Source organism: Corvus moneduloides, chromosome 29 (genome assembly GCF_009650955.1).
Source record: "Corvus moneduloides isolate bCorMon1 chromosome 29, bCorMon1.pri, whole genome shotgun sequence".
Classification (NCBI taxonomy): Eukaryota; Metazoa; Chordata; class Aves; order Passeriformes; family Corvidae; genus Corvus; species Corvus moneduloides.
In genome coordinates this window covers 91,452-117,121 of record NC_045504.1, presented here as the reverse complement: position 1 = coordinate 117,121, position 25,670 = coordinate 91,452, and the positions used below count along the sequence as shown (strand labels likewise).

Genomic DNA, 25,670 nt, shown 5'->3' with positions numbered 1-25,670 from the left:
TACAGCACTTCGTTCCCCTCTGCTCTCCCCTTACACTCCCTATTCCTCCTCTGAACCCCCATTTCCCCAGCTCTCTTCCCCCAGCACCCTCCCTTCCCCCCACCCCCAGCACCCCCCTTTTCCCCACATCCACACGGCTCTGCCCAGCGGTGACTTTATTCATGGTGGCAGTGCAGCATCACACAGTGCCTTTGGTTGGGAATGTGGCCCTACTTGGCCCTACAGGGTGCGATGGTAGCCCCCAGATGCCCACAAACAGCACGCGGGGAGCCCTTGCGTGGGGGTGCTGGCACACTATAACACTGCCCCCCCGGCTCTACCCACCCATGCCATGCTGCCTCTGGGCTCTTTGTCTCCACATGTTCCTGGAGGTGCTGCAAGAGAAGGGGAGGTGTGAAGGGGTGCAGGAGGAGGGAATCCCTGGGGACCCCCGGCACCACCCGCCCCAGCTCACCCACTGTAGTGCTGCAGCATGTACTCCTCGAAGCCATCAACCGCCTCCTTGTCGCCCCACTCCTGCCATGCCACCTCCTCAAGCAGATCCTCCACATCATCCACAAAATCGACAAACCGCAGGCGGTCGTGGGCAAAGACACCGTCAGCCCTAAAGGCTCCATCAAGCTGTGGTGCCAGCCTCTTGAAGTGCCTCCCCAAGCCCAGCTGCCCCATGAAGCTCTCCAGCAGTTGCAGGAACTGCACCTTCTGCACCGGCTCCAGTGCAGCCCTGAGCACTTCCTGGCCCTCCTTGTGGGCACAGTCAGTCACCCCAAAGCAGCCCTGTGGTGCCCGGTACCGCCTGAGCCAGGGCAACTCATGGGAGCCATGCTGGGGGTGGCTGTGAGACAGCTTCCCCCAGGCTTTGCCTGGCTTGTGCTCATGAGGGGTTCGGGGATCTTTCCTGTGGGGTTTGCCATGCTCTCTCCTCTCCTGCTCGTGGGGTTTGCCATGCTCTCTCCTCTCCTGCTCGTGGGGTTTGCCATGCTCTTTCCTCTCCTGCTCGTGGGGTTTGCCATGCTCTCTCCTCTCCTGCTCGTGGGGTTTGCCATGCTCTTTCCTCTCCTGCTTGTGGGGTTTGCCATGCTCTCTCCTCTCCTGCTCGTGGGGTTTGCCATGCTCTCTCCTCTCCTGCTCGTGGGGGTACCCCCCGGCACCATGCTGTTTGTGCCACCTACTCTCCTTGTCCACCTTGAACGGCTTCTTCCAGGGTGACGGGAAGGACCCCAACCCCTCTGCCTCCAGCACCTGGGCCAGGTGCTGCTCCAGGATGCTTAGTTCCTCCAGAAGCCCCTTGAAATCCCCAGAGCCCCGTGCACGGTCCAGGGTGTCTGCTAGCTCCTGCCGCAATGAATCCAGACTGCCATGCCACCGTGCCGCAGCTTTGCCACGCACGGGCGTGCCTGTGGCACGTGGCTGCTCTGCTGCTGGCTCCCTGGGGCTGCCCGGTGCCCCTGTGGCCTGCAGGCGCCGCAGCTCAGCCTGGGCCTCCCGCAGCGCAGTGACCTCCCGCTCCAGCGCCGCGCGCAGCTGCGCATTCTCTGCGGCCAGACTCTGCTGCTGCGCCCCGGCTGCTGCCGCCTCACCCTCGCTCCTGTGCAGCAGGGTCCGCAGATCTTCCTTGTGGGCCTGGGGCAGGGGTGGGGGCTGTGAAAGAGGTGGCAGTGGGAGAGCAGCACCGGGACACAGCACTGGGACATGGCACCGGGCACCAACCTGCAGCTCCGCCTGCATGAGCCGGATCTCCTGATTCTCTTTGGCCAACTTGTCCAGGAGTTGGCTCATGGACTGCACACTCTGGGAGCCCCCAGCATCTGGCAGAGGGGCCTTCTGCTGTGAGTCCTGGAGGACAGGAAGGTTGGAAGCCCTGGGGACATTGAAGACACCCTCTGCCCTCACTCAGCCCTGCTCGAGACCCCTCCTTACATTGCTGTCTACAGACAGCAGCAACTCCTGCTCCCCAGCAGCCAAGTCCCAGCTCCCCACACTCTCCACAGGACCTGCAGAGGAGGACATGGGTCCGAATGTCCAGGCTGCTGCAAGACGTCCCCCTGCCCGGGTGGGCTAGTCCCCTGTACTCACCCTCTGCCATGTCGTAGATACCACCTGGGGAGAGGAGGGGACAATGAGGGGGATGTCTGGACCTCATCCTGTCCCTGGGGCCTCAGCCACTGAGACCCCCCACTTACCAGTGATGATCAGCAGCCCCACAGCGACCAACGCCAAGGCTCCCAGCAGGTACTTGCTCATATTGAGCCCATCCTCACCAGCGTCTGATGTTCCCCGGTGTGGGGAAGGTGTGACCGTGGGGGGCCCAGGATGGGGCTTGTGGCCCTGCCGCCACCGCAGCCCCTCCGTGTCATTGTCACTGCTGGTGCAGCACACGTCTTCCATTGTTGGCCCTAGGGGGAAACGGGGGGACCTCCAGGGAGGGTCTGCACCTAAACACTGCCAGCACAGATTCCCCCAGGCCAGTCCCCTGTGAGGCCCTGACCTGCTTGGGGGGTGTCAGGGCAGGGTTGTGGCTCAGCCTCAGCATTTGGCTCCTGCTTGTTGCCCTCCAACATGCTGGGCACTGCAGAGCCATCCAGGGCAGGCACTGCTGACACTCTGGAGTCCTCACGCTCCTCTGGGTCCTGCAGACACAGGCACTAGCACATGGGGTGTCCCTGTAGGGGGAGCAGCCCACCAGTCCCAGCTCAGCCCCAGCGCCCCAGTTCTGACTCACCCCCTGCCTGCTGCCCTCGGGGCACAAAGTCCAGCTGGGGAAGGTAGTGGTGCCATTGGTGGCCGTGGCTGGGGAGAGGCAGAGCATGGGGATGAGACAGTGGCACAGGAAGGTGACACCAGGCTTGCCCCATACCCAGAGTGGCTGCCTGCCTGTGACTGTGTCCTGGGTGTCTTCATCCTCCTCCTCTTGTTCCTCATCCTCAGACCCGTGGGAGGTTGAGTCCTGCTCTGGACCCACCGTGTCAATGGGCAGACCCTAGGGGAAGTGAGGACATACGGAGACACCCTTAGCCCTGACCTCCATGTGCCCCACTCTGCCTGCAGCCCCAGGTAGGCTCTGGAGGGTCTGCCCAGGGGTCTCCAGCTCTGGGGGGCTGCCCTAGGGGCCCCAGTTCTGGGATGTTGTCCTGGAGATCTCAAGTAGTGAGGGTCTGCTCTAGGGGTTGCCAGCCCTCACCTCGCTGCCCGCCAGCACCCAGCTGCTCTCTGAATCTCGGGGCTCCAATTTCTCCGCCATAGGGACAGTCCAGTGCTACCTGCAAGGAGACAGACCAACGGACGCACGGACAGCAGGACATGACCCAGCTCCCAGTGCCAGCTGGATATGACCGGGAGAGCCATGGTGCCACTGCCAGCCAGTTCCCCCCCAGCCACAGGCTAGGGGGCTTTCAGGGAGCCGTCCCGGTGCACCGGCTCTGCGGCTCCACTCCCACTGACACCAGCTGCCGCCGCTGGGTATTTTTAGCCGGTGATGCCTCCCGGCAGGTGGACGGGTGACGCGGGGCCTGGCGTGGGGAAACCAGGGGCCCCCGGTCCGGATCCCACCGCCCCACAGCAAAACGGCAGCACCGGAAGGGGGTCTCGGGCAGCCCCAGCCTCCCTCTTCCCCCCCACCCACCCGGGACCCAGAGCCGGCCTGGGAGTGACGGCCCCGCCGGTGACAACCCCGCCGGTGACAACCCGCTCCTCTCCCCTCCCCACGGCCTCCTCCGAGCCGCGCCCGCGCCCCCCGCCCCCTCCCGGGGCCAGGTCCGGCCCGGCGGGGGCAGCGCCTCCCCGCGGCCCCGGGCGGTACCTGCGCCGCCGCGTCCCGCCGGGAACTTTCCCCGGGGCCGCCGCCGCCCTCGGGACGGGGCGCGCACGTGACGCGAGCAGCCAATCGCAGCCCGCGGCGGCCGCGGAGCGTCGCAGGGAGGCGCGCGGGGGGCGGGGGGAGCGCGCGCGGCCCCGCCGGTACCGAGCACCCCACCCCGCGCCCCCCCCCCGGGACCGGACACCACCGACACCCCCGCACACCTTCCTCGGACAGACACCGAGACGCGCGTTTAAGAGTTTTATAACGACGGTACAAAAATTTCCATTAACGATTGGCTAAAACGGACGGAGCTGGGGTGGGAGCGGGTACCGGGACCATTCCGAGCACCGGAGCAGGGGGCACCGGGACTGCCCCGTGAATGTGGAAGGAGGCACCAGGACCGCTGCACAGCCCAGGAGGTGCCCCCTGCAAGGGCAGTGACCTAACTGGGGGCAGCACTGCGGAGCACCAGGAAGCCTCAGCCCTCCCAAAGCCGCTGCACTGGGGCCTGGCAACGGCATGGCCACCACCGTCCCAGATCCCCCGGTGGGTCCCGGTGGCAGGCAGTGCCTGGCGAGCAGCCACAGCCAGTGCATGGCAGTGCCTCTCTGGCTGGTGTGGGGGCAACAGCTACAAAAAATGGGGGTTTGGTCCTAAATCAGTGGGGGAAGCTGTACATGGCGGCTGAATGGTGGCTCAGCCGTCGTTGGCGGTCACCAGTTGTCCCATGCCCTCCCGGATGTAGACCGACTGGATCTCTTTTGTCTTGAGGCAGAAATCGCAGGCCCAGACGGCAGAGGCCTCAGTGGTGAGCAGCCCATAGGCATTCTCGGTCATCCCCGTGCACTCTCGGTGGAACCACTTCTGGCAGGAGGCCTCACACAGGATGGCATCCTGGTCATCGTTCACCTCGTTGCGACAGGCCCCGCAGGGGTACACAAGCCCCGGTGGTGGCTGGTGCCCTGAGGTGCTGGTGGCCTTGCCGGGGGGCGGCAGTGGGAGGCTGTTGGTCTCCGGAGTGCTGGCACTGCGGCCAGCGCTGTTGGGGGCAAAGCCAGGCTGTGCCCCGTTGACGGTGGCGGGGGAGCCCGAGTGCTGCTCCTGGGCGAAGGTGCTGGGGGGAGGGTTCTTGCCCCCTTCTTCGCTGCTAGCAGGGAAGCTGGGATCCGCCCCAGGGAAGGGACTGGCGGTGGGGGGCAGGGGTGGCATGTTCTGCCCGGGGCGCTGCATGGGCGATTGTCCAAAGAGGTTGCTGGGCTGGCTGAAGCGCTGAGCCACTGCTGGCCCCCCAGGGGGGTTGAGGGCTGGCCCGGGGCCCATGTCCCCCCGGGGGGGCTGCCCCATAGTGGGGGACATCATGGGCCCGAAGCCCGCAACAGGCCCCTGCATGAGCTGCCCCATAGGGGGGCTGAAGTTCTGTCCGAGGGGCTGGCTGAAGGGCTGCCCGGCGAAGGTCAAGCCCCCCGGCTGCACGTAGTTGGGATTCTGGGGGGGAATGCTAAAGGCCGGGCCCATCTGCCCGGGGGCGAAAGGCGGGGGCTGCCTCCGCAGGGGCTGGGGACCCCCGCCGTAACCGGGGGGCACCTGCGGCGACATCCCCCCCTGCACGCGGAAACCGCCGAAGGGGACGGGGCTGCCCAGGAAGGGGGCAGGGGCCGCCCCCACCTTGGGGGCTCCGAAATCATCCTCGAAGGGATTGGAGGCCACCAGGTGGTCCACCATAGGAGTGGGCGGCGGGGCGAACTCCGAGAGATGCGAATAGGCAGGGCCCTGCGGGGAGAAGGTGACGGTCAGGGTTGCCGTGGCCCCCCCCCGGCCCCCGCGCCGCCCCTCGCCCGGCCCTACCTGCGTGTTGGACTTGCGCCGCTTCTTTTCGGGGCTCTTCATCTGCAGCCCTGCGGGGACAAGCGAGGCCGCGTCAGCAGGGCCCGGGCGACCCCCACCCACCCCGGTCCCGGTCCACCCGCGCTCACCTGCCTTCCCCTGCTTCCGGCCGGGCCCGCCGGCGGCAGTGCTGCCCGCGGGGTGCGGGGGCCCCGGCGGGGGCGGCGGGGCCGGGACGGGTCCCTCCAGCTTCTCTGCGTGCGGGGCAGCCATAGCCCTCACAGCGCGCGCGTCGCCGCCATGGCCCGACCGGAACCGGAACCCGCGCGGGGTCAATCACACCGCGCAGGGGGCGGGGCCAAGCGCGCGAGACATGTCAATCACCGCAGACTCCCACCCCACCCCTCGGCCGGACCAAACCAAGTGCAGCGCAATGGAAGGGGGGGGGGAAGGATGCGTGAGGGAACAGACGGGACAAACCACGGAGGCGGGCCTGGGGAGGGCACGGGAAAAGGACGAAGGGGAGCACAGGGCGGAGCCCACAGCGAGCACGGCTCACACCGGCCAGGGCCTAGAGAAATACCACCTCTAATACAACCGCCCACCCCACCCCCAGTGACCCGTCCCAGCTCTCACACCAGCCAGGGCCTAGAGAAATACCGACTTTAATACAACCGCCAGTTCCTTTGGTATAGCGGGGCCGGGGGCCTGGGGCTGCGACGGGCGGGGCTGCGCTTTGGCTTGGGGGGAGTTACACTGTGCATGCAGGGGGGTCCTCCCGCCAGCCCCCCGGGGCTGCCAGAATTGCCCAGGCCCCAGCCGGGCGGGCAGGGAGGAAGCGGACGTGGTGGCGCGTGTCCTGGAGCACAAGCGTGTCACGGATGGGGTACAGGGTGCTGGGAGCATGGGGGAGGCTCCGTCCCCAGCCCCTGCCCTTGCATAAGAGTGTGGGACCTGCGGGGTCAAGGCACAGTTAACACGTAAAGTGATCCGGTACAGTCGAGGGCCTCGTGCCTGGGGGAGCAGAGCCCCCCCACTGGCCCCCTCCTTGGCCCAGGGGCCAGAGATAAGGACAGGCTGTCTCTGGCTCAGGGGGGTTTAGCCCTGCCAGTCCTGAGCCCGTGCTGGTGAGCACAAGAATGGCTGTGGCACGACAGCAGGGCTGGGTTTTGGTAGGAGCTGAGCTGCTCTGCAAAGGCTGGAGCTGAGGGTTATGGGCTTTGCAAGAACAGTTCCCCACCCTGCAGGCACTCACAGCCTGAGCCCCCCATGGCCACCAGCTCCATGTGGTGAGAGAGGCCCTGTTCTCAGCCAAGTCCGAGCTCAGTGCCGGGTGGAGCTTGTAGAAGAGTCTGAGGGCTCCCTGGGGCATTGAACAGGGCTGAGGGCTGCGCATTGGGGGTGCTGTGCACTGGGGCCCCCGGGCGCTCACAATCTCCTCTCCACTGGCTGCTGCAGGCACATCTCACTGCCAGCTGAGATGATGGGCAGGTGATTGTCCATGTGGTAGCTGATGAGGTGGCTGACGCTCTCAAAGCGATGATCTTTTGTCCGCACCTGGGGGGCCAGAAAAGGGGTGCTTCAGGAGGCTGTCAGTGCCCACGTAAGGCCAGAGCCACCACCCTCCATGGCATGGGCTAGGCACAGACCTGTGGTTGCCGTCTCACACCCATGCTCCACCAGGCCCTCTCCATCCTCAAAGCCAGCCCAGAGTTGTCCCCTGATGACCAGCGCACAACCCCAATGCTCTAGTAGCTCTTGTAACCCCTAGGACCCCCCAGGTCCCTACAAAGACTCACCACTCCCTCAGGATCGACGAGCAGCAAATGCTTGGGCTGCCCACCCTGCAAGCCAGTCAGCACGTACTGGCCCGGGGTGGTGGTGCTTTCCCGAACCAGAAAGTCTCCGTTCACCTTCAGCAGCTTCTCAGCCTCCTTGCGGTTCATCTTCCCATGGTACCAGGGCTCCCGTCTCAGCTGCTCCTCCATGGAGGCCACCACCTGGGCGGGGGGCAGCCCCACAGGCACAGATGGGGGCACACGCAGGGCATCTTCGAAGGGCTCTGCAGGGAGAGAAGAGCAGAGGGACCATGACCGAGCCCACAGCCACCTACCCCCTGCCCTGGCTGCAGCCACTGTTGCACTCACTCATGTCGAAAAGGTCCCTCTGTGTGCTGCCGTTGGCTGTGGCACCGGCAGCTGAAGCTTGGCGTGTCTTGTCTATGTTCTGCACATTGACGTAAGATGGGTCATCAAACAGGTCCGTGCGGCCAGGTGTGCCTGCTGGAGCTGCGTATTTTTCTCTCCCTGCTACCAGGAACACTGTGGTCAGCAGGGCTTCAGCCCACCTTGTCCCCCCACCAGTGCCCACCATCAGAGCACTCAGGGTCCGTGAAAGAGGATGGAGACTGGCCACACCCATCACATTACCTTGGGCAGGAGTATGCTGCTTCTGGGCGTCATACTCCCCACCGGATGACTGGCCGACAGGCTGCAGGGAGAGGCAGTGATGAGCCCCCACCCCCTTTCCTGCTCCCCACACCCCAGGCTGTTAGAGACGCCGGGGAGACATGAATAACCTTCAGCAGAACCCATGGCCCAGTTGGGGTCCCTACATCTCCCTTACAAGATGGTGCCTCCCCAAAAGGACATGCCCCGAGCCTCACCAGTGTGGCACCCAAGTGATTTGGGGTCTGAGCAGCCCCATCCTGCAGCCGCATGTCCACAACCCCCCCAATGGGAGGTTCCTTGCCAGGGAAGTCATTGTAGTACTGGTGATCCGGGGCTGGTTCCTCCTCTTCTTCGTCCCAGGCAGAGCCATCAAACCCTGCCATCCTGGGAGAGCACAGCACAGATAAGCCTGTGACAGCAGCCACGGCTGCATCCCCTCTCCAAAACCACCTTCCTCCTCCTCACACAACCCTGCCCTGACCTGTCGTGGGGGGTCACCAGCTTTGGGGGATTCTTCAGGTACTGCTTGAAGCGCAGCTCGAAGGCCTGCCCGATGGTGCTGATGACATCCTGTGCCAAGCCTTCAGGACACTCCAGGATATGGCAGGCTGGGTAGAAAAAAGAGGGATGGAATTGTGGAACTCCAGCACTAAAAGGTTCTTCACCCCTGAGCCTGCCCTGTACACCCCAGAGCTTTCTTACAGGTCACCCAGTTTCCCGCCCTACACTGAGCTGATCCTAAACACCTCCAAAGTGGGGCTCTGGCACTGAGGACCCTTGCAGCACCCTCACCTCTCTGATTGACGGGATCTTTGGCAACATAGGCAACGTATTCGGCTGTGTCCTGTGGGTGAGACAGCAGCAGTGAGACAGGGCTGCTGGGGAGCACTGGGCCTGACACCTTGGGAGAGGGCAGGAGAGGCACCAGTCCCCTACACACGGCGTGGATGGGGACCTTGCATACTCACCGGGTCTCCCCCTGAGGCGAAGGATATAGACTGCATGTGGTGGTTGGCGATGATCTGCGAAGTGGAGAGCTTGTTGGACACAGCCAGGAATTTCTTGTTACCCACCCAGGGGTGGCACATCCCGCTCCTCCCAGGGCTGACCCACCATGGGGGCTCAAAATCCTCCAGAGCCCTGGTTATGAGCCACAGACCACCAGGAAAAGGACTGGGACATCACCAGAAGTGGGGTCAAAACCAGGAGATCTGGCCCCAGGCAAGGGAACTTGGGTCTCACCATCTCCAGGAGAGAGCCCACAAAGCACAAGGGATATTCCTCCCACCTCTTCAGCCCCAGGGACTGTGGGGAGGTGGGCACGCATCACACAGCCCACCCAGACATTCCCTGGGGAGGCTGGGGGCATCCCCTGCCCCAGTGAGACCTGGGGTGAGGTACATGAGGATGCACCTGCGTGTCCAAAGCCAGTCCAACCCCTCCCCACTCTCACCTGCTTGCAGTCTGAAGCCATGAGGTTGAGGCTGCTGGTAGAGATGGTCAGGGTGATGGGCATGCCTGCAAACTTCAGGTTGCTCTTGCCCAGGATGGAGTTCAGGGAGCGGCTGCAGGGCTAGGGGCAAATGGTAGTGTGGAGAAGGGGCTCCCCAGACCAGACAGCCCAGGAGCAGGAGGACAGAGCACATCCCACTGCTTCCACAGCAGAGATGGGCACCTTGTCTTCACCACTGGCCCTGGCCCAAGCCTTAGTTAGGAGATCAGAGCCCTGGGCTGACCAGCATGGCACTGCCAGCTGGGCTGGGATCTGATCCTTGGCCCTGTGCCCAAATCAGCCATGCATGATCCCCCAGCAGCTCCCCAGCCTGGCCTCACCTTCCTTCTCCTCACAGCTCCCTTGGCACCAGGCACAGCCTCACATACCAGCCCAATGGCCTCCCTGCAGGGAGTAAAGTGAGATGTCAGTCCTCACAGTGCCTGCCTTGCCCCAAGACCCCCCCAGCCACAGGACTGAGGACATGGGGATCAGCACAGGAGAGACAGGGTGACAAAGGGGAAGCTCTCAGGCAGTACTAGCTGGGGCTCTTTGGGTGGGCAAAGTGGTCTGGTATTAGTATTTGATGGGCTGCAGCAGCCCATGGCCCCCAGTGAAAGCCCCACGTGCTACCAGGGGCTTGCGTAGGGCTCAGACAACTTCCTCACCCCTCCCCAAAAGGAGCAGCCCCTGGGGAAAGGCAGAGCTCACCTGGTGACCTGTGTCCTGGTGTTGAAATCCAGAGCCCTCATGGACTGAAGCACTTCCACACAGCCCATGTACTGTGCAAGAGAGCAAAGTGAGCTTGGCCAGCCATGGGGTTTGCCCCCATGCAGCAAGGGAGGGGGCTGGGGCCTCAAGCACCCCAGCTCTGCAGCAGTAACTTCTCTGGGAATCCCACTGCCCATTGCCCTGCCCTCCCCCTCCCCCAAAGAGCATGGTGCATCCTACCACCAGGAGGTCCCCAAACCCCCCCAGTGACCCCTCCCACTCTCCCCCACTCCCCAGCACTCACCCGGACATGGTAGGAGACACCGGAGCCCATGACCTTGTCATCGGGATGCAGCCAGCCACGGGTGGGCTTATTGACAAAGCTGCCATGGCGGGTCCATTCATCACCCCCCAGCTGGCCACCTTCCACCCGCGTCTTCTTCCCACAGCTCAGCTTGTTCATATCCTGGGAACAGACAGTGACAGGTCTCGCTGAGCCAGGGCTGGCAGCAACCCCTGGCACCAGTGCTGGCATCCCAGGGGGACCAGGTTCCCCTGAGCTGCTGCTGGCTGAAGAGCCCCGCAAGCTGAGCAGGTTGGCGGGATTGGAGAGCTTCAGGTTGGCCATTTTGGGGAAGAAGGAGCAGAGGGTGGTAGGGCTCTCCTCCAACTCAGGCGAGAGCTCCCCAAGAGGTGCAGCATGGCTGAGGGAGGAGGAGGACAGGGAATCAGGCAGAGACCGCATGCTTGCAAGGGACTCCACTGGGGAGGGCGGGACTCCCAGACCCCCTATGGCCTCCTCCAGAGAGGAGACAGACTCGTTCCGCAGGTGGCTGTATTTGCTCTTTTGCAGGAGATCCATGCTGGAGACAGGTGAGAAGGGCCACTGCCGCCCTGTCCAGAGTGGTGAATGCAGCCAGCTGGGCCTCACAGGGACCCCACCGAGAGTCCGAGTGCCTGCAGCCACCGGGAAGCTGCCCCCAAGCAGAAGCCTTGGCTGAGCTCTGTGCTAGGTCCACGCCAGCCCGGCATGGCTGGCAGGGAGAGCTGGGCCTGGGACGCTGGGCAGCGGGTCCAGGGACTGCCCGGCACCGGCAGGTACAGCCTATCAATCGTGATCGGCGTCAGCAAGGATGTGCAGATCCGTTCAGACTGAGAGCAGCACACCACAGCAGGGAGGAAATGGGGCTGCAGCGACACCCTGGGGAGCCGCTGGCACAGGGAGGGGAGCTCAGAATGCTCTGTCCCCAGCCTGGAGGTCCTCAAGCCCCTTGCCACTCCAACACCAGGCCAGCAACAAATCCCATTGTCTTCATCCAGGGCCAGATCCAGCTCCCTCTGCCCTGCTGCTGGGTTCAGCACGGCCACCCTCCACCCCACAGCTCACTCCAGCCCCTGTGCCGCTGCCCGCTAAGAGAAAATCAAAAGCATGAATATTTAAAGCCCGGAGACAAGGCAGACACAGAGTGCATCCAAGCCCATCCCAGCCCTGCTCCGAGCAATGTCCAGGAGGGAACAAGGTCCTTCTGTGGCAGCCAGCACCATGCAACCCACGTGCCGGCGGTGAGCAGCTGCTGTTGGCTCGCTGGGCTCTGCCGGGGGGAGCAGCGATGCCGAGATGACACCGCTGCTCGCAGCTTCCTGGAATACAGGGACATGCAGTCCTTTGAGAGCACAGATCTTGCCTGGAGGGCTGGTGGGAGAAAGAGGAGGATGGCCAGGAGCAGGATACAGGTAGGCTGTGCGTTGGGCGAGGCAGGGCTCAGCACGAACCCCCAGCCATGGTGGGGAGCCAGTGGGAGAGGCTGCAGCTAATCACTGCTGCTTCCCGCATCCCAGCCGTTTCTCCCGGGAGAAGAGATGAAGGGGCTGCGGCTGATCGGAAGAGCTGTGCTGACTCACAGGCGGCAGGGCAGGCTCTGCCCGCGGCGGGGGCTGCGCTGGGGCTGAGGCACAGCGCAGGAGGGGCTCCCGGCGAGGGGTGGGGACGCAGCGCTTATCTGGAGCAGAAAAATCAAGGTCACAGGCGGAGCTAGCGGAAGCGGGCGGCGAGAATGTGCCGGGGCAAAAATTGGCCCCTTCAACCTCGGGGAGCTGGGCAAAGCTCCCACCTGTAGATCAGGGGGCTCAGGGGCAGGTCTCTCCTGTTCCCCTATCCTTGATGCACTTGCATGCAGCAGGAACTTGGGCCAGCCCGACTGTGCTGCCCTCCACAGCCTTGGCCCCACTGAGGGACAAGAGCTCTCCCCCCTCCACCACCTACAGGATGAGGCAAGGATTTCAGGCAGAACCCAACCCCTGACACACCACGAGCCAGAGCCTTACCAACGACCAGGTGCTCTGGCCACCAAACCAAAACTGGGGAAATCCAGGCCAAGGAAAGGGCTCTCCCTGCTTGGAGCCTTCACTCACCCAGCGCTGCTTGGTACTGGCAGCTGCCTGCCCCACTTCACAAAGCCTGGCACACTGCCAGGGGGACAGGGAAAGGAAAGCCAGAACAGGGCTGGAAATTGCCACCTACATGATGCAAGGGGCTGTGGCACATGACAGTGGGCCCGTCACTGAATCATCTCCTTGGCCATGCACGCTAGCTCTGTGAATGCCAGCCAACCCACCCCCCCCCACCCCCCCCCCACCTCAGCCGTGGTGGTCCCAGAGGCGCAGAGAGTCCGTGCTGGATGTTCCACAAAGTGCTTGTCCCCGCCAGGGGCCCCTGGCTGTTCAGCGCTGTGACCTTCCTGTGGCCGCAGCACCACTCCTCTAAAGAAAAGCAGGAAGCCCGGAGCCAGGAAGCTGCTGGCCCGGCGAGGCACCAGTGCAGCCCTGCTGCTAGGGGAGCCCTGGCTGGGTGGCATCAAGTGGCCACAGGACAGTGGGGTTTGCCCATGAGGGACTGGCCACTGGTTGATGTGGGCCTGGCACGGCAGCTCTGTGAACCCTGATGCTTCCCCAGGATAAGAGCAGGAGGGAATTGCAAGGGGGCAGGAGCGTCTCCTTGGCCCATTCCCACCACTCCAGGGCTTGGAGCAGTCATCACCTCCAGGCAGCAAAGAGCTCCCAGCTGAAGCCCCTGCTCAGACACATCTCTGCTTTTATAAGCTAGAGTAATTCCTGATTTTCTCAGAACCTTCAAGGCCAGTCCACCCACAACATTCAACAGCCTGTGACAAGGTGCATTGCTGCTCCCAGCCCTCAGAGACCAGACGTGCTACCATCACAGCCCCCCCACCCCAGCGTCCACCCCAGGGCATCAGAGCTCCCTCCCAGTGGGCTCTGAGTGCAGAAGGCAAACCTGGAGGTGTGCAAAGGCACAGAACACTGACCCTGCCTGAACAGGCAGCCCCAAGCTCCATCCCACAGGCTGCAGCCCTTCCCCTGGCCAGGCAGATGGCAGGAGCTCCTGCCCCTGCAGCAAAGTATGAGCAGAGCAGCTGGAACAACATGTCCCCAAGGAGCTCGGGGGCATGTCCTGGCCCAGCAGCTCCATGTGCCCTGCCACCACAGAAAGACAACGGATCAGAGAAACACAGCCTGGGGCAAGGAAGAGAAGCGGAGAGGGGACGCTCAGGGCCCCATTACCAACATCCTCCCAGGAAAAAAACTGGGAGCTGAGTCAAAGGCCTGGAACATGCCAGTGGTTTGGCAAGAAATCGCAGCAAGGCAGCCACACATACAAACCTTGCCCTGGGCAGGAGACCCCTCTGTCCAACTGCAGTCAATGCTGAACCTCCGGGGCAGGGATGAAGCAAAGGAGAACACTCAAATCCAGCCAATAGCTGATTTTTCCCCCACACATCACAGCAGCATCACACAACATTTATGCATTCCTGCACGCAACCTCTCCTTCATTCTGAAGAGGGGGTTAGGGGATGCCAGTGGAGATCTGGGGAAGAGGCTGGAACCCTCCTGGAAGGCAGAGGAGGCAGGCAGGATCCACCACCGAAGCCACTTAGCCCTCCACCGAAGTCCTTACCACATACTCCATCGCCGGCGGAGGGCAGGGCAGGCCCCGGGCAGGGAGCAGAGACACACAGCCCCTCTCGTCTGGCACTCCGACCTGCGGTTCGGGGACAAACAGGGAGTTAGCCAGCCCTGTCCCAGCCCGCTGAGGTGGGGGCCATGGTGCCAAGAGGCAGACCCTGCTCCTCCATGCTGTCCACAGGTGGATGGGGCTGTGGCTGCCGTGCAACAAGCTGCTGACACAGGGGGTGAGAGAGACCTGGAAGCCACCTTCTTCCCACTGGCGAGAGGATGGAGCTGTGATGCGCTGGGACAGGAACATGAGGCTGAGCCTGGCCCTGCCCACACTGGCAAATGGTACTGGGGGCCAAGAATCACTCTGTGACCCAAGACAAGTGTCGGAGCCGATCCCTGCCCAGCCCAAAAACCAGCACTGGAAAGCCACACACAAGGAGGAAGAGTGGAGGCAACCCAGGGGGGAAGAGCTGCCCCCTCCTCCACCCCCTCAGCTGGCACCCTGATGCAAAATTACACACAGAGCCCCCAGGGCTGTGTCCCTTCCTCTCAGGGCAGCAGTGAAGACAGGAGTCATGGAAAGAGTCTACAAGGGGTGAGCTGGCAGAGGCAGGAAGCTCTGCAAGGGGAAAACAAGGCAAGCAAAACAGCAGCAGCTCCAGAGCTGCTGCTCTTCTCACTCCCACTGTCCAGCCAAGGCAGTCGAGGCCAGGCCAGTGGAGCAGTGCAGGGCAGCAGACATGATTTACTGCTTGGCAGCAACTGTACCCTTATCTGTGGCCTGTGCCAGCTGTCACCATTAGCTTGGAAGGCAGCAAGATAAGGAGGGCTATACCTGGCAATGGCAGCAGACTGACCCCTGCAGCACTACGCCACTGCCAAGCACAGCTGGCGACCGGGCCCTTTGGACATCGGGCATCGAGGCTGGTGGCAGGGAAGGAGCATCTGGACCCAGACCAGGGTGCTCAGCCTTACCAAAGCCCACTTGTGTTTCTCCCGAGGATGGGACACTGCTTTGCACAGCTCCAGAGGTGGCCCAGCTGAGGCATTCCCCCACCAAAGGGCAGTGGATGGATCCTCACACCCTGCTTGGCTGGGAAGAGATAGCATCTTCAACTCCTCTGTTACAGTCTGAGACCAGGGCAGCCCTGGCAAGCACCAATAAGAAGTGCCCTTTGCCCACAGAATTCTACAGTGCCAACGTGGCAAGCAGGGCCCAGGTTACATTTCCTTGGAACCCATGTCCATGGTCTACAAACTGCGCAGGTGACCCCGTTGAAGAGATTCAAGGGGAGAAGCAAGGACAGATGGTCACAACACACTGCGAGAGAGCAGGCACAGACCTGCACGGGGAAACAGCTACCCCTGTCCACAACAGTCGGGTCTGCTCCACGTACTCACCGCTGCCTTACTCTGAAGCACAGAAGGCAGGATGGCAGCAGGGCAGACCCTAGCACGGCAGAGGCCGAGGAACCCTCCAAACCCAGCCGGTGCCCGAGGTCACGCCAATCTCGGGGCTCGGCGTTCCAGCCCTAGACCCTGGAGCACCTCTAGAGCTGGTGTCCTTCCCGTGTATCGCACCAGCACAGGGTGGGGCGATGCACGCCCGAGCCCCAGGCACACACAAGCAGCCACCACGTCGGGTGGGTCACCCCAAGACCTTAACACAGCGCGGCACCGGCTCCTCCAGCGCCCGTCGGGCTGCACACGGGAGGGCTCGGGCCTGCCCCACGGCTAGGCTCCCCCACGCTGGGCAAACGAGGCAGCTGGGAAGGGCGGCCCGGCCCCCGCAGCACTGGGAGCGGCGGCGTCTCGGGGGCGGCTGCGGCAGGGTCCCCACTCGTTCCGCGGAAGGCGGCGGCGGCGGCGGCGAGCGATGCGGCCTAAGTCCGGCGGCACTGCGGCCGCGGGGGCACCGCGGGGCCCGGCCTTGGATCCCGGGCCTTGCGTGGGTCTCCCCTCCTCCATCCGCGCGCGCCCTCACCGCCCCGGCCGGCGCGCGCTCACCGGGCACCATCGGTCACGCGCGGGCCTCCCGCCGCTCTCCGCCGCTCCCGCGCCCCCTCTGCCCCCTGCCCGCCCCCGCCGCTCCCGCCGCCACTCACTTCCGGCCCGCGCCCCTCCGGCGTGGCCCCGCTGCGCCCGTGTCACGTGACCCCGCCAGCCAATCGCGGGCCGCGCCCGACCCGCGGGAAGCGGCGCCGCGGCCCGGTCGCGTCGCGCGCGCAACGGCCAATGGACAGCCGGCCCGGCCCGCCCCCGGCGCGGCGCCGCCCAATGGGCGCGCGAGGCGGCGGCGTTTGAAAGCGCCGCGGGGGGCGGGGGCGCCAACGGCCGCCGGGAGGGCAGCGCGGGGCTGTCATGGCGCACAAACAGATCTACTACTCCGACAAGTACGACGATGAGGAGTTTGAGTACCGGTACGGAGGGGAAGGGGTCCCGGTAACGTCTGTTTGATAGGGATGGAGGGATCTCGGTTAAGGGTTACCCGAGCGAGGGACGGAAATGTCTCGCTAACGTAAAGCGGTGGGGTGGAGAGGCTTCTAACGGCTCGCTAGTGGGAGGGGAGTGGTGGGCGAGTCATGGCTCCCTGGGGAGGCGAGAGGGGAATTGTCCCGGTAACAGAGGGTGAGAGGGGGGTCCCGGTAAGGGTTCTGTACCGGGTCACGGTGCTGGTCCCATTAGCTGTTCCCCAGTAGGTAACCTCCGTCCTGGGAAATGAGGGGCTGTGGGGGGTGCCTCGGTGTTGACTGAGAGGTGCGGGGGCGCAGGCACGTGATGCTGCCCAAGGACATCGCCAAGCTGGTGCCCAAGACCCACCTCCTGTCGGAGTCGGAGTGGCGGAACCTGGGGGTGCAGCAGAGCCAGGGCTGGGTCCACTACATGATCCACGAGCCAGGTGAGCCCCGCGGGGGAGCGGGTGGCGCCCGGGGGGCCCGGCCTGACCCCTTCTTTTGCCCCACAGAGCCCCACATCCTGCTCTTCCGACGGCCATTGCCCAAGAAGCCGGAAAAGTGAGTGGCCCCTGGTGTGCCGAAGCTCCCAGTCCTTCCACGCTGAGAAAGCACCTTCCTCCTCCTTCTCCTCGGCATTCCTCGGGGGCTTCACCCCCTGACCCTCGATGCTGCCTGGGCGCCGTTTTGGCCACTCGGCCCTGGTTCCGGGGGCCCTTCCCGTTGCAAGGCCTCCAAAGCTTCAATAAAGTGATGTTTGGGAGCTGTCTGTCTGCAGCCGTGGGGAGATGGGGTAGGGTGGGGTCCCGGTACCGTGGAGCCTCTCCTGCCTGGGTTCCCGGCGGGGACCTCCCCGTGCCCACCGGAGAGGGGGCCGCACGTGCCCCGGCCCCACGGGCAGGGCGGCGGAGGCGGAGCTGCGCCGGCACCCCCCCCGCGATGGTTCCGTCCCCGTAGGTCCCGCCTCCCGGCCAATGGGCGCTGGCGACGCCGCGTGACGGACGTCCTGGCCGGCCCGTGAGCGCGCGGGGCGGTGCCGCGGGGGCGGCCGGGCGGCTCCATGTGGGGGGTGCTGCGGGCTGCGCTGCGGGCTGCGGGGCCAGTGAGCCGGCCCCTCCGCGCTGTGGCCTGTCGCCCCATGGCTGCTTCGGCCGCGGCGGCGGTGGCCCGGGGATCCGCCAGCACCGCCGGCATCATCGTCATCGGCGACGAGATTCTCAAGGTGCGGCCGGGGGTGGGCCTGGGCTTCGGGGGTGGGGCGGGCTGGGCCCGGGGCACCCTGCCGTCATGGGCGTTCCCGTTCCCCCCAGGGCCACACGCAGGATACAAACTCCTACTTCATGTGCCGGCGGCTGCGTGCTCTTGGCGTGAGGGTCGCCCGGATCTCGGTGGTGCCCGATGACGTGGAGGCCATCGCCAGTGAGGTGGCCGCCTTTGCTGCCCGCTTCACCTACGTGCTGACCTCCGGGGGCATTGGCCCCACGCACGATGATGTGACCTTCGAGGCTGTGGCTAAGGCCTTTGGGGAGAGGCTCGTCCCCCATCCCGAGCTGGTGGCCTTGGTGCACAAGTTCTTTGGCAAGACAGAGGTGCAGTGCCCTGAGATGAAGCTGGCTCGCGTCCCCGAGTCCTCCTGCCTCAACTATGGCACGGACGGGCACACTGGCAGCACCTTCAAGTACCCGCTAGTCAGTGTGCGCAACGTCTACATATTCCCAGGCATCCCAGCACTGATGGAGCGTGCCCTGGATGGTCTTGCTCATCTCTTTCGCAGCAAACAGACCCACTTCTACTCCCACACCATCTACGTGGCATCCGATGAGATGCTCATTGCGCCCGTGCTGGACCGGGCTGATGCCGCCTTCCGGGGACGCGTCAGCCTGGGCTCCTACCCAGACTGGACCAGCAACTACTACCGCGTGAAGCTGACCCTGGACTCAGAGTCGGAGCAGGACCTGGAGGAAGCGTACTGCTTCTTGATGAGGGAGCTGCCACCGGGCATTGCTGTGCCGTTGGTGACAGACTGCGTCTCTCCAGCAGCTGTGGAGGTTTATGGCCTGGCTGAGTCAGGTACTGGGAAGAGGTGCTCCAAGCACAGCTCCGTGCCTCCATGCTTCTGTGCAGCCTAGCAGGGCTGGGGCAGTGGGAACACCAGCCTAGGAGCAGAGCTTGCCTGTTGCGGTGTGCTGGGAGGCTTGAGGGGTGCTGCAGCTGCAGTGGGCTTCATCCCACACAGGTGGGAATGGGACCTGTAACCTCAGCTAGGGCTGTTGGTGGCAGGGTCTGAGAGCACAGTGCGCAGTAGTAGCAGCAGTGCCACAGTCGCCCAGTGCCCTCATGATCCCTGTCACAATGTGGCTCAGATCTCCGGGCTGAACAAGCTTCTTGGCTGTGGTGTGAGCAATGGCTTCGCTATGTGTCTGGATATGAGACAGATCCAGAGGGTGAAGTGCTGTAGGCCCTGGGGCCGTGCCGAGGGAACATGATCTGGGCAGGCACCAACTGTCCTGTCCTGGCAGGCTCGGCCCTGGGGCAGAAGGTGGCAGCAGCCCTGCGAACCATCGAGGAGGCTTTGGACCAGTACAGCCTGGTCCAGCTCTGTGTGGGCTTCAACGGGGGCAAGGACTGCACAGCCCTGCTGCACCTCGTCCATGCCGCCGTGCAGAGGTACCCACCCACGGGGCTCCAGGCTGGGGCAAGGCTGAGAGGTCCTACAGACCCTGGCCAAGGCTCTGGGGCTCTTGCTTGCTCCACCCTGGGGGTATGAGTGGATTCCTGGGGTCTGCCTGGTGGGAACTGGATGCTGTCTTGCCTCCAGTTGCCATCAGAGTCCAGCTGCACTGGGTCTCTCTGCAGGCGGTTCCCAGCGAGGCAGGAGAGGCTACAGGTGCTCTACATTCGCACTGTGTCCCCATTCCCTGAAATGGAGCAGTTCATTCAGGCAACGGTCCAGAGGTAGGAGGCAGAGTGGGGTGGGCTGCTGAGCAGAGGGTGTGCAGTGTTGCTTGCAGCCCGCAGGCAGCTGCCCCCCTTGCCTGCACAGGTACAGGGTCCAGCTCTGCACTGTGGAGGGCTCCATCCGGGAGGCGCTGGCCCACCTGAAGGAGCAGCAGCCACAGCTGGAGGCTGTCCTGATGGGAACACGGCGGACAGATCCTTACTCGTGCACCCTGACCTCCATGTGTGTGACAGACCCTGACTGGCCCCCTTACATGCGGGTGAACCCCTTGCTGGTACGTGGCCTCCACCTGCTTTGGGGCTGGGACTGCTGCCATAGGGCCTGGCAGGGGGACTTGACAGGGCTGGGAACCAGCAGTGATCCACCCCCATCCTGGACAGCTTCTCTCATAATTCCCACTCTCCCAGAGTATCTGCTGCCCCACTGTGCAGCTGTGGTGCCCCTTGCTGCAGTGAGGCTGCTTGGTGCTGTTGGGCAGGGCTCATTCTGGCCTGCTGGGGGGGTTTCCCTGTGTTTGGGGAGGTGCTGGGAAGGACATTGGTGCTCTGATGACCATCTGGCTCTCCCAGCTGCTCTCCAGGAAGGTCCGACTTGCTTCCCTGGGGGGCAAGGGAGCAGCCTGTTGCCTCTGCCTCAATCCGTGCCCAATTCTGCCTGCAGGACTGGACCTACCGGGACATCTGGGAGTTCCTGCGCAAGCTCTTTGTCCCTTACTGTATCCTCTATGATAAAGGGTGAGTGCCCAGTGCTGCCCTCCTCACATGCGCAGCCAGTGCCCCTGGGTGCAGTCCTGCAGCTGCTTCTTCCCTCCACAGCTACACATCCCTGGGGAGCATGGCCAACACACAGAAGAACCCAGCGCTACGCTATACTGACGCCCAGGGCCGGGAGAGCTACCGGCCTGCCTATGAGCTGGAAAATGAGGAAGAAGAGCGCACTTCCCGCCAGTGAAGGCCACACTCTGGGAGGCTCCACTGGAATGCTGCTGGGGGTGACACTGAATAAAATTGCAGCCTGTCAGCACTGAATAAATGCGCTGCAGTCTGCACTGCACTGGCACGTGGCCTTGTCAAGCCCTGAGGGCTCCATGGGACGGGAGTGGGAGGAACAAAAGGGTCCCCAGGTTGTGCCTCCTCCCTGCACCCACTATTGTGGAAGTTTTGGAAGTGCAGAGAATGTAGCAGGTTCCAGTGCTTGCCAGAGCCCCGCATGTCAGCACTGCTGCCTCTCCCACCGTGTCAGATCCTGCTGATTCCTCATGGGCCATGCACCTCTTCTGGACTGTGGCAGCCTGTCTGCCGGGTACTCCCCGGCAAGTGGCACAGGTACAGGCAGTGGCACTGCCAGCACTCACTGCCACCTCCCTGGGGCTGCGCCTGGGCTCCTGGTTGCTGCGGCTTCTGCGGGAATGCGTCTACCTTCTTCTCTGCAGCTGGTGCATCCGTGAGCTGCTAGACTAGGGAAGGGCCTCCCCCTCCCCAGTGTCACGGGACCCTGGCACCCCCCTTGCCTGCTCTGGTGCTGTGGGTGAGTGACCTGCTTGCAGCTTGACTTGACGTGGTGCTTGGAATGTGACAGGGGCCTGGCCATGGTGTTTGGGGGTGATGGAGCCCAATCGTGGTGCTTGGAATGTGACAGGGGCCTGGCCATGGTGTTTGGGGGTGATGGAGCCCAATCATGGTGCTCCTGGAGTGAAAAGGGCCTGGCCACGGTGCTTAAGGGGAGACAGGGAGCCTGGCTGTGGTGCTTCTGGGGGTTGAGAGGGTGTAGCCTTGGTACTGGTCAGTGGGTCCTTACCCCTGTGCCTCTCTCCCCTCCTCAGGACTGTGCTTGTTACCTTGTGCTGATGGAACTGATGGACCTCTGGTGCTGAGACTCTGCTCCAGCTTGCATTCCCCCCAGTCAGAGACCCCAATAAACCTGAGCAGTGCCTGACTGGCTGCATCTATTTGGGCAGAGCTCTGGGAATGTGTGTGTCTGTGTGTGTCCCTAAACCTTCTAATCCTAGTCTTGGGTAGCACTAAGGCACTCCAGCACACCCCTTGCCCCTGTCCAGGACTGAGGGTCCCCACACCCCTTGGAGCCAACAGGCAGGCGTGGGGAGCTGGGGTTCTGCTTGCACCTCCCGCCCGCTCCCCCACTCCTGGCCATTTCCTGTCTCAATCTGTGGGAAGCCGCCAGAGCAAAATACCTCCAATGGGCCCAGCCTGGCTGGGGGCTGTGGCAAAGGTCGTGGCTGGTGGCACCAGAGCGTGGCTGTGGGGGTGGCTGTGGGTCCGTGAGCCTACCCTGCCCCAGTGCTGCTTGTGCTGGTGCCTGGCCCTAGCACAGGGGAAGCTCTGCATGCCCCGTCCTCGGCAGCAGCAGTGGCGCCAGTGTGGCCTCCCTTATCTCGGCGGGAAGTCAGGAGCAGGAAGCCTGGCCCGGTGCGGGATAAGGGTCCCGTTTACATTAGCTCCTTTGTTGTGGAGCAGGCTTCCACCCTCACCCACTGCCCACGAGGGGGGGCCCTGGCTGGGCCAAGAAATGAGGGGCAACAGGAACCCCTGCCCAAGATCCATGAGGGGCTTAGGTGGTCTTTGCAATGGTCCCTGTGAGGACACGAGTAGGGATGGGGTCTGCTATGATGGTGCCCTGCCACTGTGCCACATGGCTTCCCCCTGCCCAGATCAGCTACTCAGCTGGACCCTGCCCTGTGGCTGTGCACTGGTGTCTGCAGTGCTGTCTGGGCTCCTGGCTGTGGCCAGCTGCCTTGGTAGCGTGGTGCTGGGCATCCTTGACTACTGGAGCCCACGCATCTGGCACCTGCCACGTCCTGGCGTGGTGGCCCTGATGTGGTGGCCCTGGCAGTGGCTCAGCCCCAGGGCTGGCTGGGATGAGGGAAATCAATGAATTCCCCAAACGGGAAGGTCTGGGGGAGGGGAGAGCGTCCCAGCACAGGAAAAAGTCCAGGCAGTGACGCGTGGTGGGCAGAGCAGTGCCGGCCGCCCTGAGAGCACAGCCCCATGCACTGCCCTGGAGCCTCTCACCCACCTCCGCCACCCACCGTGAGTGAGACCCTCTTCTCCAGGGACCCCTTGCCCAAACCCGTGATAGGGGGGTGAGAGGGGAGTGGGCGGGTGCTGTGGGCAGGAGCATGTGGACCCCTGCCCTCGCTGTCTCAGCACAGGCAGGTTCCCCAGCAGTGGGGGTTGCTTTTGGGGTCATGTCTGATGTGACTCTGGGGATGCCAATACCCCTCGAAGCAGCACCGTGCCGTCACGGTGGGGGTGGCAGCAGCAAACCCAGGCAAAGCAGCCTTGCCAGGGATTGGGGAGGACACAGGAGGCTGCAGCAGGGTCCCCACTGGGACCCCCTGGAGCCACAGCCCTCTCAGGGCACAGGGGCGATGCCTCTCTCTATCCTGCAGGTGGTCCCCACAGCCACCCCATGTTCCGCTCACACCGTGCTGGCCTGATGCGGAGGCTGTGGCGGCAGCGCTGTGCAGCAGCCAGCCCTGAGGATGGCCCCAGTGCCCTCAAACTAGCGGCGCATGCCCTCTTCAAGAAGCTGAAGGATGAGGAGCTGGAGCTGCTGGTGCAGGTGGTGGAGAGCGGGGGTGCCTGGGAGTCTGGCTGCGTTTTGGCACCACGCGGGGACCCACGAGGGGTCAAGCAGGGACTCTCCCCTCAAGTCCTGCTCTGTCGCCTCTTCCGCTGGCCTGACCTCCACCAGTCCCATGAGCTCAAGCACCTCTGCTACTGCGCTGGGGGTCAGGGGGCCTGCGGGGACTTGGCTGTGCTGTGCTGCAACCCCCATCATTTCAGCCGCCTGGCTGTACCTGGTGAGTGCTGGTGGCAACACTGGAGGCTGCCTTGCCCACTCAGGCTCTAACCTCTGCTCTCTGGGGCTGGTTCAGGGCTCCAGTGGGCTCCAGGGGGACAGGATGCACTCCCAGCCTCTCATTTCCTTCTCTCTGCCCTGCAGAAACCCCGCCACCCCCCTACTTGAAGGCATCCTGTGGTCCCTCCTGGCCAGATGAGCCCCAGCACCCCAGCACTCAGCTCCTGGAGTTCAGCTACAACGGTGGGGACTGGTGCGGTAAGATGGGCCCTCCACACTCCACAACCCCCTGCCACACCCAGCAGAAAGGAGAGCACTGGGCAGGGCTGAACCCCTGGGTCAGAAGCAGACATTGGAGGGGACAGAACATGAAAATCAGGGAATGGAGCCAGCAGTCACTCCCAGCAGGAGGAAAAGACTCCGACACGGGATGAGGGGTTCCTGCTGGGGGAGCAGCCTGGGCCCAGCCCCCCCCCCCCCCGCCCCCGAAGCTCCTGTTGTTATTTTTGGCGGCGCCAGGCTCCCTGCTGGAGGAAGCGCTGCCTATGGGGACACACACAATGTGCCTTGACGCACACAGCCGCAGCTCCCGCCTGGCTGCTGGCCACCAAGGCTGCTAGCTGCCACCGCCCCACCTTCTCCTGCACCCGGGGACCAACCCCCCTCACAGCCCTCCCCCACCCCTTCACCACGGTACTCGGGAACTGGGAACGGCTCCAGAGACTCATGCCCAGTGCAGGAGCCTGTGCTGAGGCATCCCTGGTGTGCCACATCCATCCATCTGTCCTCATACCCCCTCTGTGCCCACTTCCCTTGGCCCATCCAGCTGCTTGGCTCAGTCATGTCCTGGTGGTGACAGCTTTGCTCTCCCCTGCCAGACACCAGCCTCTCATGGAGCACCATCAAGGATGGCTGCTGGTGCAAACTGGCTTACTGGGAGTACCGGACACGCGTGGGCCGCCTCTACGCCGTGCACGAGGCATCAGTGAATGTCTTCTGCGAGCTGCCATGGGGCAGTGGGTTCTGCCTGGCCCAGCTGCCGGCCGCCTACCGCAGCTGTGCTGTCCGGCGGGCACGTGGCAAGATTGGCCGGGGGCTGCTGCTGAGCCGGGAGCCAGGTGGCGTCTGGGCATACAACCGCAGTGAGCATCCCATCTTCGTCAGCTCACCTACCCTGAGCCCCCCTGGTGCCTGCGGGCTCACTGTCCTCAAGGTGCTGCCTGGCTACTCAGCAAAGGTGTTTGATTATGAGTGGGCAGGGGACAGAGGGGGCTGGCAGCTCCCTGGGGAGGGACCCTGTGACCCTCACAGCATCCGCATCAGCTTTGCCAAGGGCTGGGGACCCTGCTACTCCCGGCAGTTCATCACCTCCTGCCCATGTTGGCTTGAGGTCCTGCTGAACCAGCCATGCTGAGGCTGGGGCTGGAAGGGGGTGCCAGGGAGTTCCCCCAAAGCAGGTTCACAAGCTGGGGGGCCCTTCTGTTCCCCAGCCTGTGTCTTCCAGGGCTGTGTTGCAGCAGGATCATCCTGGCTCTGTGGGACTCTCTGCCCGAGTGCTGACTGGATGCAGTGCCCTGCTTGCATGGCTCACCACCCTGCCAGCACCTGCTTCCCCCAGCCATGGGGCTCTCAGTGACACAGAGCACGATTTTAATTTTTTTAAAAATTTTATTATTTTAATGTTCAAGTTTATATTAATTAATCTATTTTTGTAAAAAAAGCAAAGCATGAGGCAGGAGTCCCCATTGTCAGGGCCAGGGCCGGTGGGGACAGGGGAAGTAGGAGAGACGGGAGGTGGGACAGAGTGAAGAGGAGGGGAGAGCTGTGGGCCTGGGTGTCACAGCAGACAAAGGGAAGGGGAGTGAACTGGCACTGCTGGGGTGAGAACAGCTGGAGTGTGGGGCAGGTGCTGGGGCAGGTTAGAACAGCTGGATAGGTGTTGGGCAGGTAGAATGAAGGGGAGGGCAGGTGAACACTCCTGGGGTCGGGACCAGTTCAGGGTTACCCAAGCTGGGTCCCAGGCCCGGGGGGATCCTTCAACCGTTCTGGCAGCATGGGGGAGCCCCGAGCAAGTGTAACCGAGGGGATCCCGAATTGCCCGAGTCGTGTCTGCAGTTTTTAACCCAAATAAACGGTGCCACCGGCACCAAGAGACCCCCCGTGTCTCTACGCGTATCGGTGCCGC

General features: G+C 63.7%; 6 protein-coding genes across 18 annotated transcripts; 3 read left to right on the top strand and 3 right to left on the bottom strand.

The window, feature by feature from the left end:
• Nucleotides 1-138: 138 nt before the first annotated feature.
• PBXIP1 (PBX homeobox interacting protein 1) lies at nucleotides 139-3,595 on the bottom strand. The gene is made up of 11 exons (XM_032093657.1): nucleotides 3,182-3,595; nucleotides 2,875-2,980; nucleotides 2,723-2,790; nucleotides 2,489-2,630; nucleotides 2,184-2,396; nucleotides 2,077-2,100; nucleotides 1,921-1,994; nucleotides 1,711-1,836; nucleotides 1,097-1,623; nucleotides 455-898; nucleotides 139-374 (listed from the first exon to the last, which is right to left on the bottom strand). The coding sequence occupies exons 1-11, from the start codon at nucleotides 3,239-3,241 to the stop codon at nucleotides 317-319; spliced, it is 1,842 nt and encodes a 613-aa protein (XP_031949548.1). The 5' UTR covers nucleotides 3,242-3,595; the 3' UTR covers nucleotides 139-316.
• A 449-nt stretch (nucleotides 3,596-4,044) lies between these two features.
• Nucleotides 4,045-6,593, bottom strand: PYGO2 (pygopus family PHD finger 2; the record flags this gene model as incomplete). The annotated part of the gene is given in 6 exon segments (XM_032093658.1): nucleotides 4,045-5,569; nucleotides 5,645-5,694; nucleotides 5,773-6,177; nucleotides 6,254-6,329; nucleotides 6,332-6,421; nucleotides 6,423-6,593. Coding segments are annotated over 6 exon segments (1,866 nt in total), but the record flags the coding sequence as incomplete, so codon positions are not given.
• Nucleotides 6,272-16,412, bottom strand: SHC1 (SHC adaptor protein 1). 9 transcript variants are annotated; one of them, XM_032093640.1, is made up of 14 exons: nucleotides 16,357-16,374; nucleotides 14,250-14,333; nucleotides 10,581-10,742; nucleotides 10,277-10,347; nucleotides 9,907-9,970; nucleotides 9,527-9,646; nucleotides 9,042-9,095; nucleotides 8,866-8,917; nucleotides 8,555-8,681; nucleotides 8,289-8,457; nucleotides 8,053-8,113; nucleotides 7,771-7,932; nucleotides 7,423-7,685; nucleotides 6,272-7,180 (listed from the first exon to the last, which is right to left on the bottom strand). In XM_032093640.1, exons 2-14 carry the CDS (start codon nucleotides 14,259-14,261, stop codon nucleotides 7,052-7,054), a joined length of 1,446 nt encoding a protein of 481 aa, XP_031949531.1. In that variant the 5' UTR covers nucleotides 14,262-14,333; nucleotides 16,357-16,374; the 3' UTR covers nucleotides 6,272-7,051. The 9 variants fall into 9 exon arrangements, with proteins under 9 accessions (XP_031949531.1, XP_031949530.1, XP_031949534.1 ...); XM_032093639.1 differs by lacking the exon at nucleotides 16,357-16,374 and adding an exon at nucleotides 16,259-16,314; XM_032093643.1 differs by lacking the exon at nucleotides 14,250-14,333 and having other exon boundaries at nucleotides 16,357-16,412.
• CKS1B (CDC28 protein kinase regulatory subunit 1B) lies at nucleotides 11,445-17,469 on the top strand. Of its 3 annotated transcripts, XM_032093656.1 has the most exons (3): nucleotides 16,564-16,671; nucleotides 17,023-17,150; nucleotides 17,217-17,469. In XM_032093656.1, the coding sequence occupies exons 1-3, from the start codon at nucleotides 16,613-16,615 to the stop codon at nucleotides 17,267-17,269; spliced, it is 240 nt and encodes a 79-aa protein (XP_031949547.1). In that variant the 5' UTR covers nucleotides 16,564-16,612; the 3' UTR covers nucleotides 17,270-17,469. The 3 variants fall into 3 exon arrangements, with proteins under 3 accessions (XP_031949545.1, XP_031949546.1, XP_031949547.1); XM_032093654.1 differs by lacking the exons at nucleotides 16,564-16,671; nucleotides 17,023-17,150 and adding an exon at nucleotides 11,445-12,010 and having other exon boundaries at nucleotides 17,217-17,467; XM_032093655.1 differs by having other exon boundaries at nucleotides 16,558-16,671; nucleotides 17,023-17,467.
• A 289-nt stretch (nucleotides 17,470-17,758) lies between these two features.
• FLAD1 (flavin adenine dinucleotide synthetase 1) lies at nucleotides 17,759-21,598 on the top strand. Of its 2 annotated transcripts, none has more exons than XM_032093645.1 (8): nucleotides 17,759-17,926; nucleotides 18,015-18,774; nucleotides 19,224-19,371; nucleotides 19,561-19,659; nucleotides 19,748-19,937; nucleotides 20,324-20,397; nucleotides 20,479-20,988; nucleotides 21,486-21,598. In XM_032093645.1, the coding sequence occupies exons 1-7, from the start codon at nucleotides 17,765-17,767 to the stop codon at nucleotides 20,612-20,614; spliced, it is 1,569 nt and encodes a 522-aa protein (XP_031949536.1). In that variant the 5' UTR covers nucleotides 17,759-17,764; the 3' UTR covers nucleotides 20,615-20,988; nucleotides 21,486-21,598. The 2 variants fall into 2 exon arrangements, with proteins under 2 accessions (XP_031949536.1, XP_031949535.1); XM_032093644.1 differs by having other exon boundaries at nucleotides 20,479-21,190.
• A 117-nt stretch (nucleotides 21,599-21,715) lies between these two features.
• Nucleotides 21,716-25,640, top strand: LOC116436492 (mothers against decapentaplegic homolog 6-like). Of its 2 annotated transcripts, none has more exons than XM_032093653.1 (4): nucleotides 21,716-22,710; nucleotides 23,073-23,486; nucleotides 23,630-23,728; nucleotides 24,364-25,640. In XM_032093653.1, the coding sequence occupies exons 2-4, from the start codon at nucleotides 23,093-23,095 to the stop codon at nucleotides 24,897-24,899; spliced, it is 1,029 nt and encodes a 342-aa protein (XP_031949544.1). In that variant the 5' UTR covers nucleotides 21,716-22,710; nucleotides 23,073-23,092; the 3' UTR covers nucleotides 24,900-25,640. The 2 variants fall into 2 exon arrangements, with proteins under 2 accessions (XP_031949544.1, XP_031949543.1); XM_032093652.1 differs by having other exon boundaries at nucleotides 23,630-23,743.
• Nucleotides 25,641-25,670: the final 30 nt, after the last annotated feature.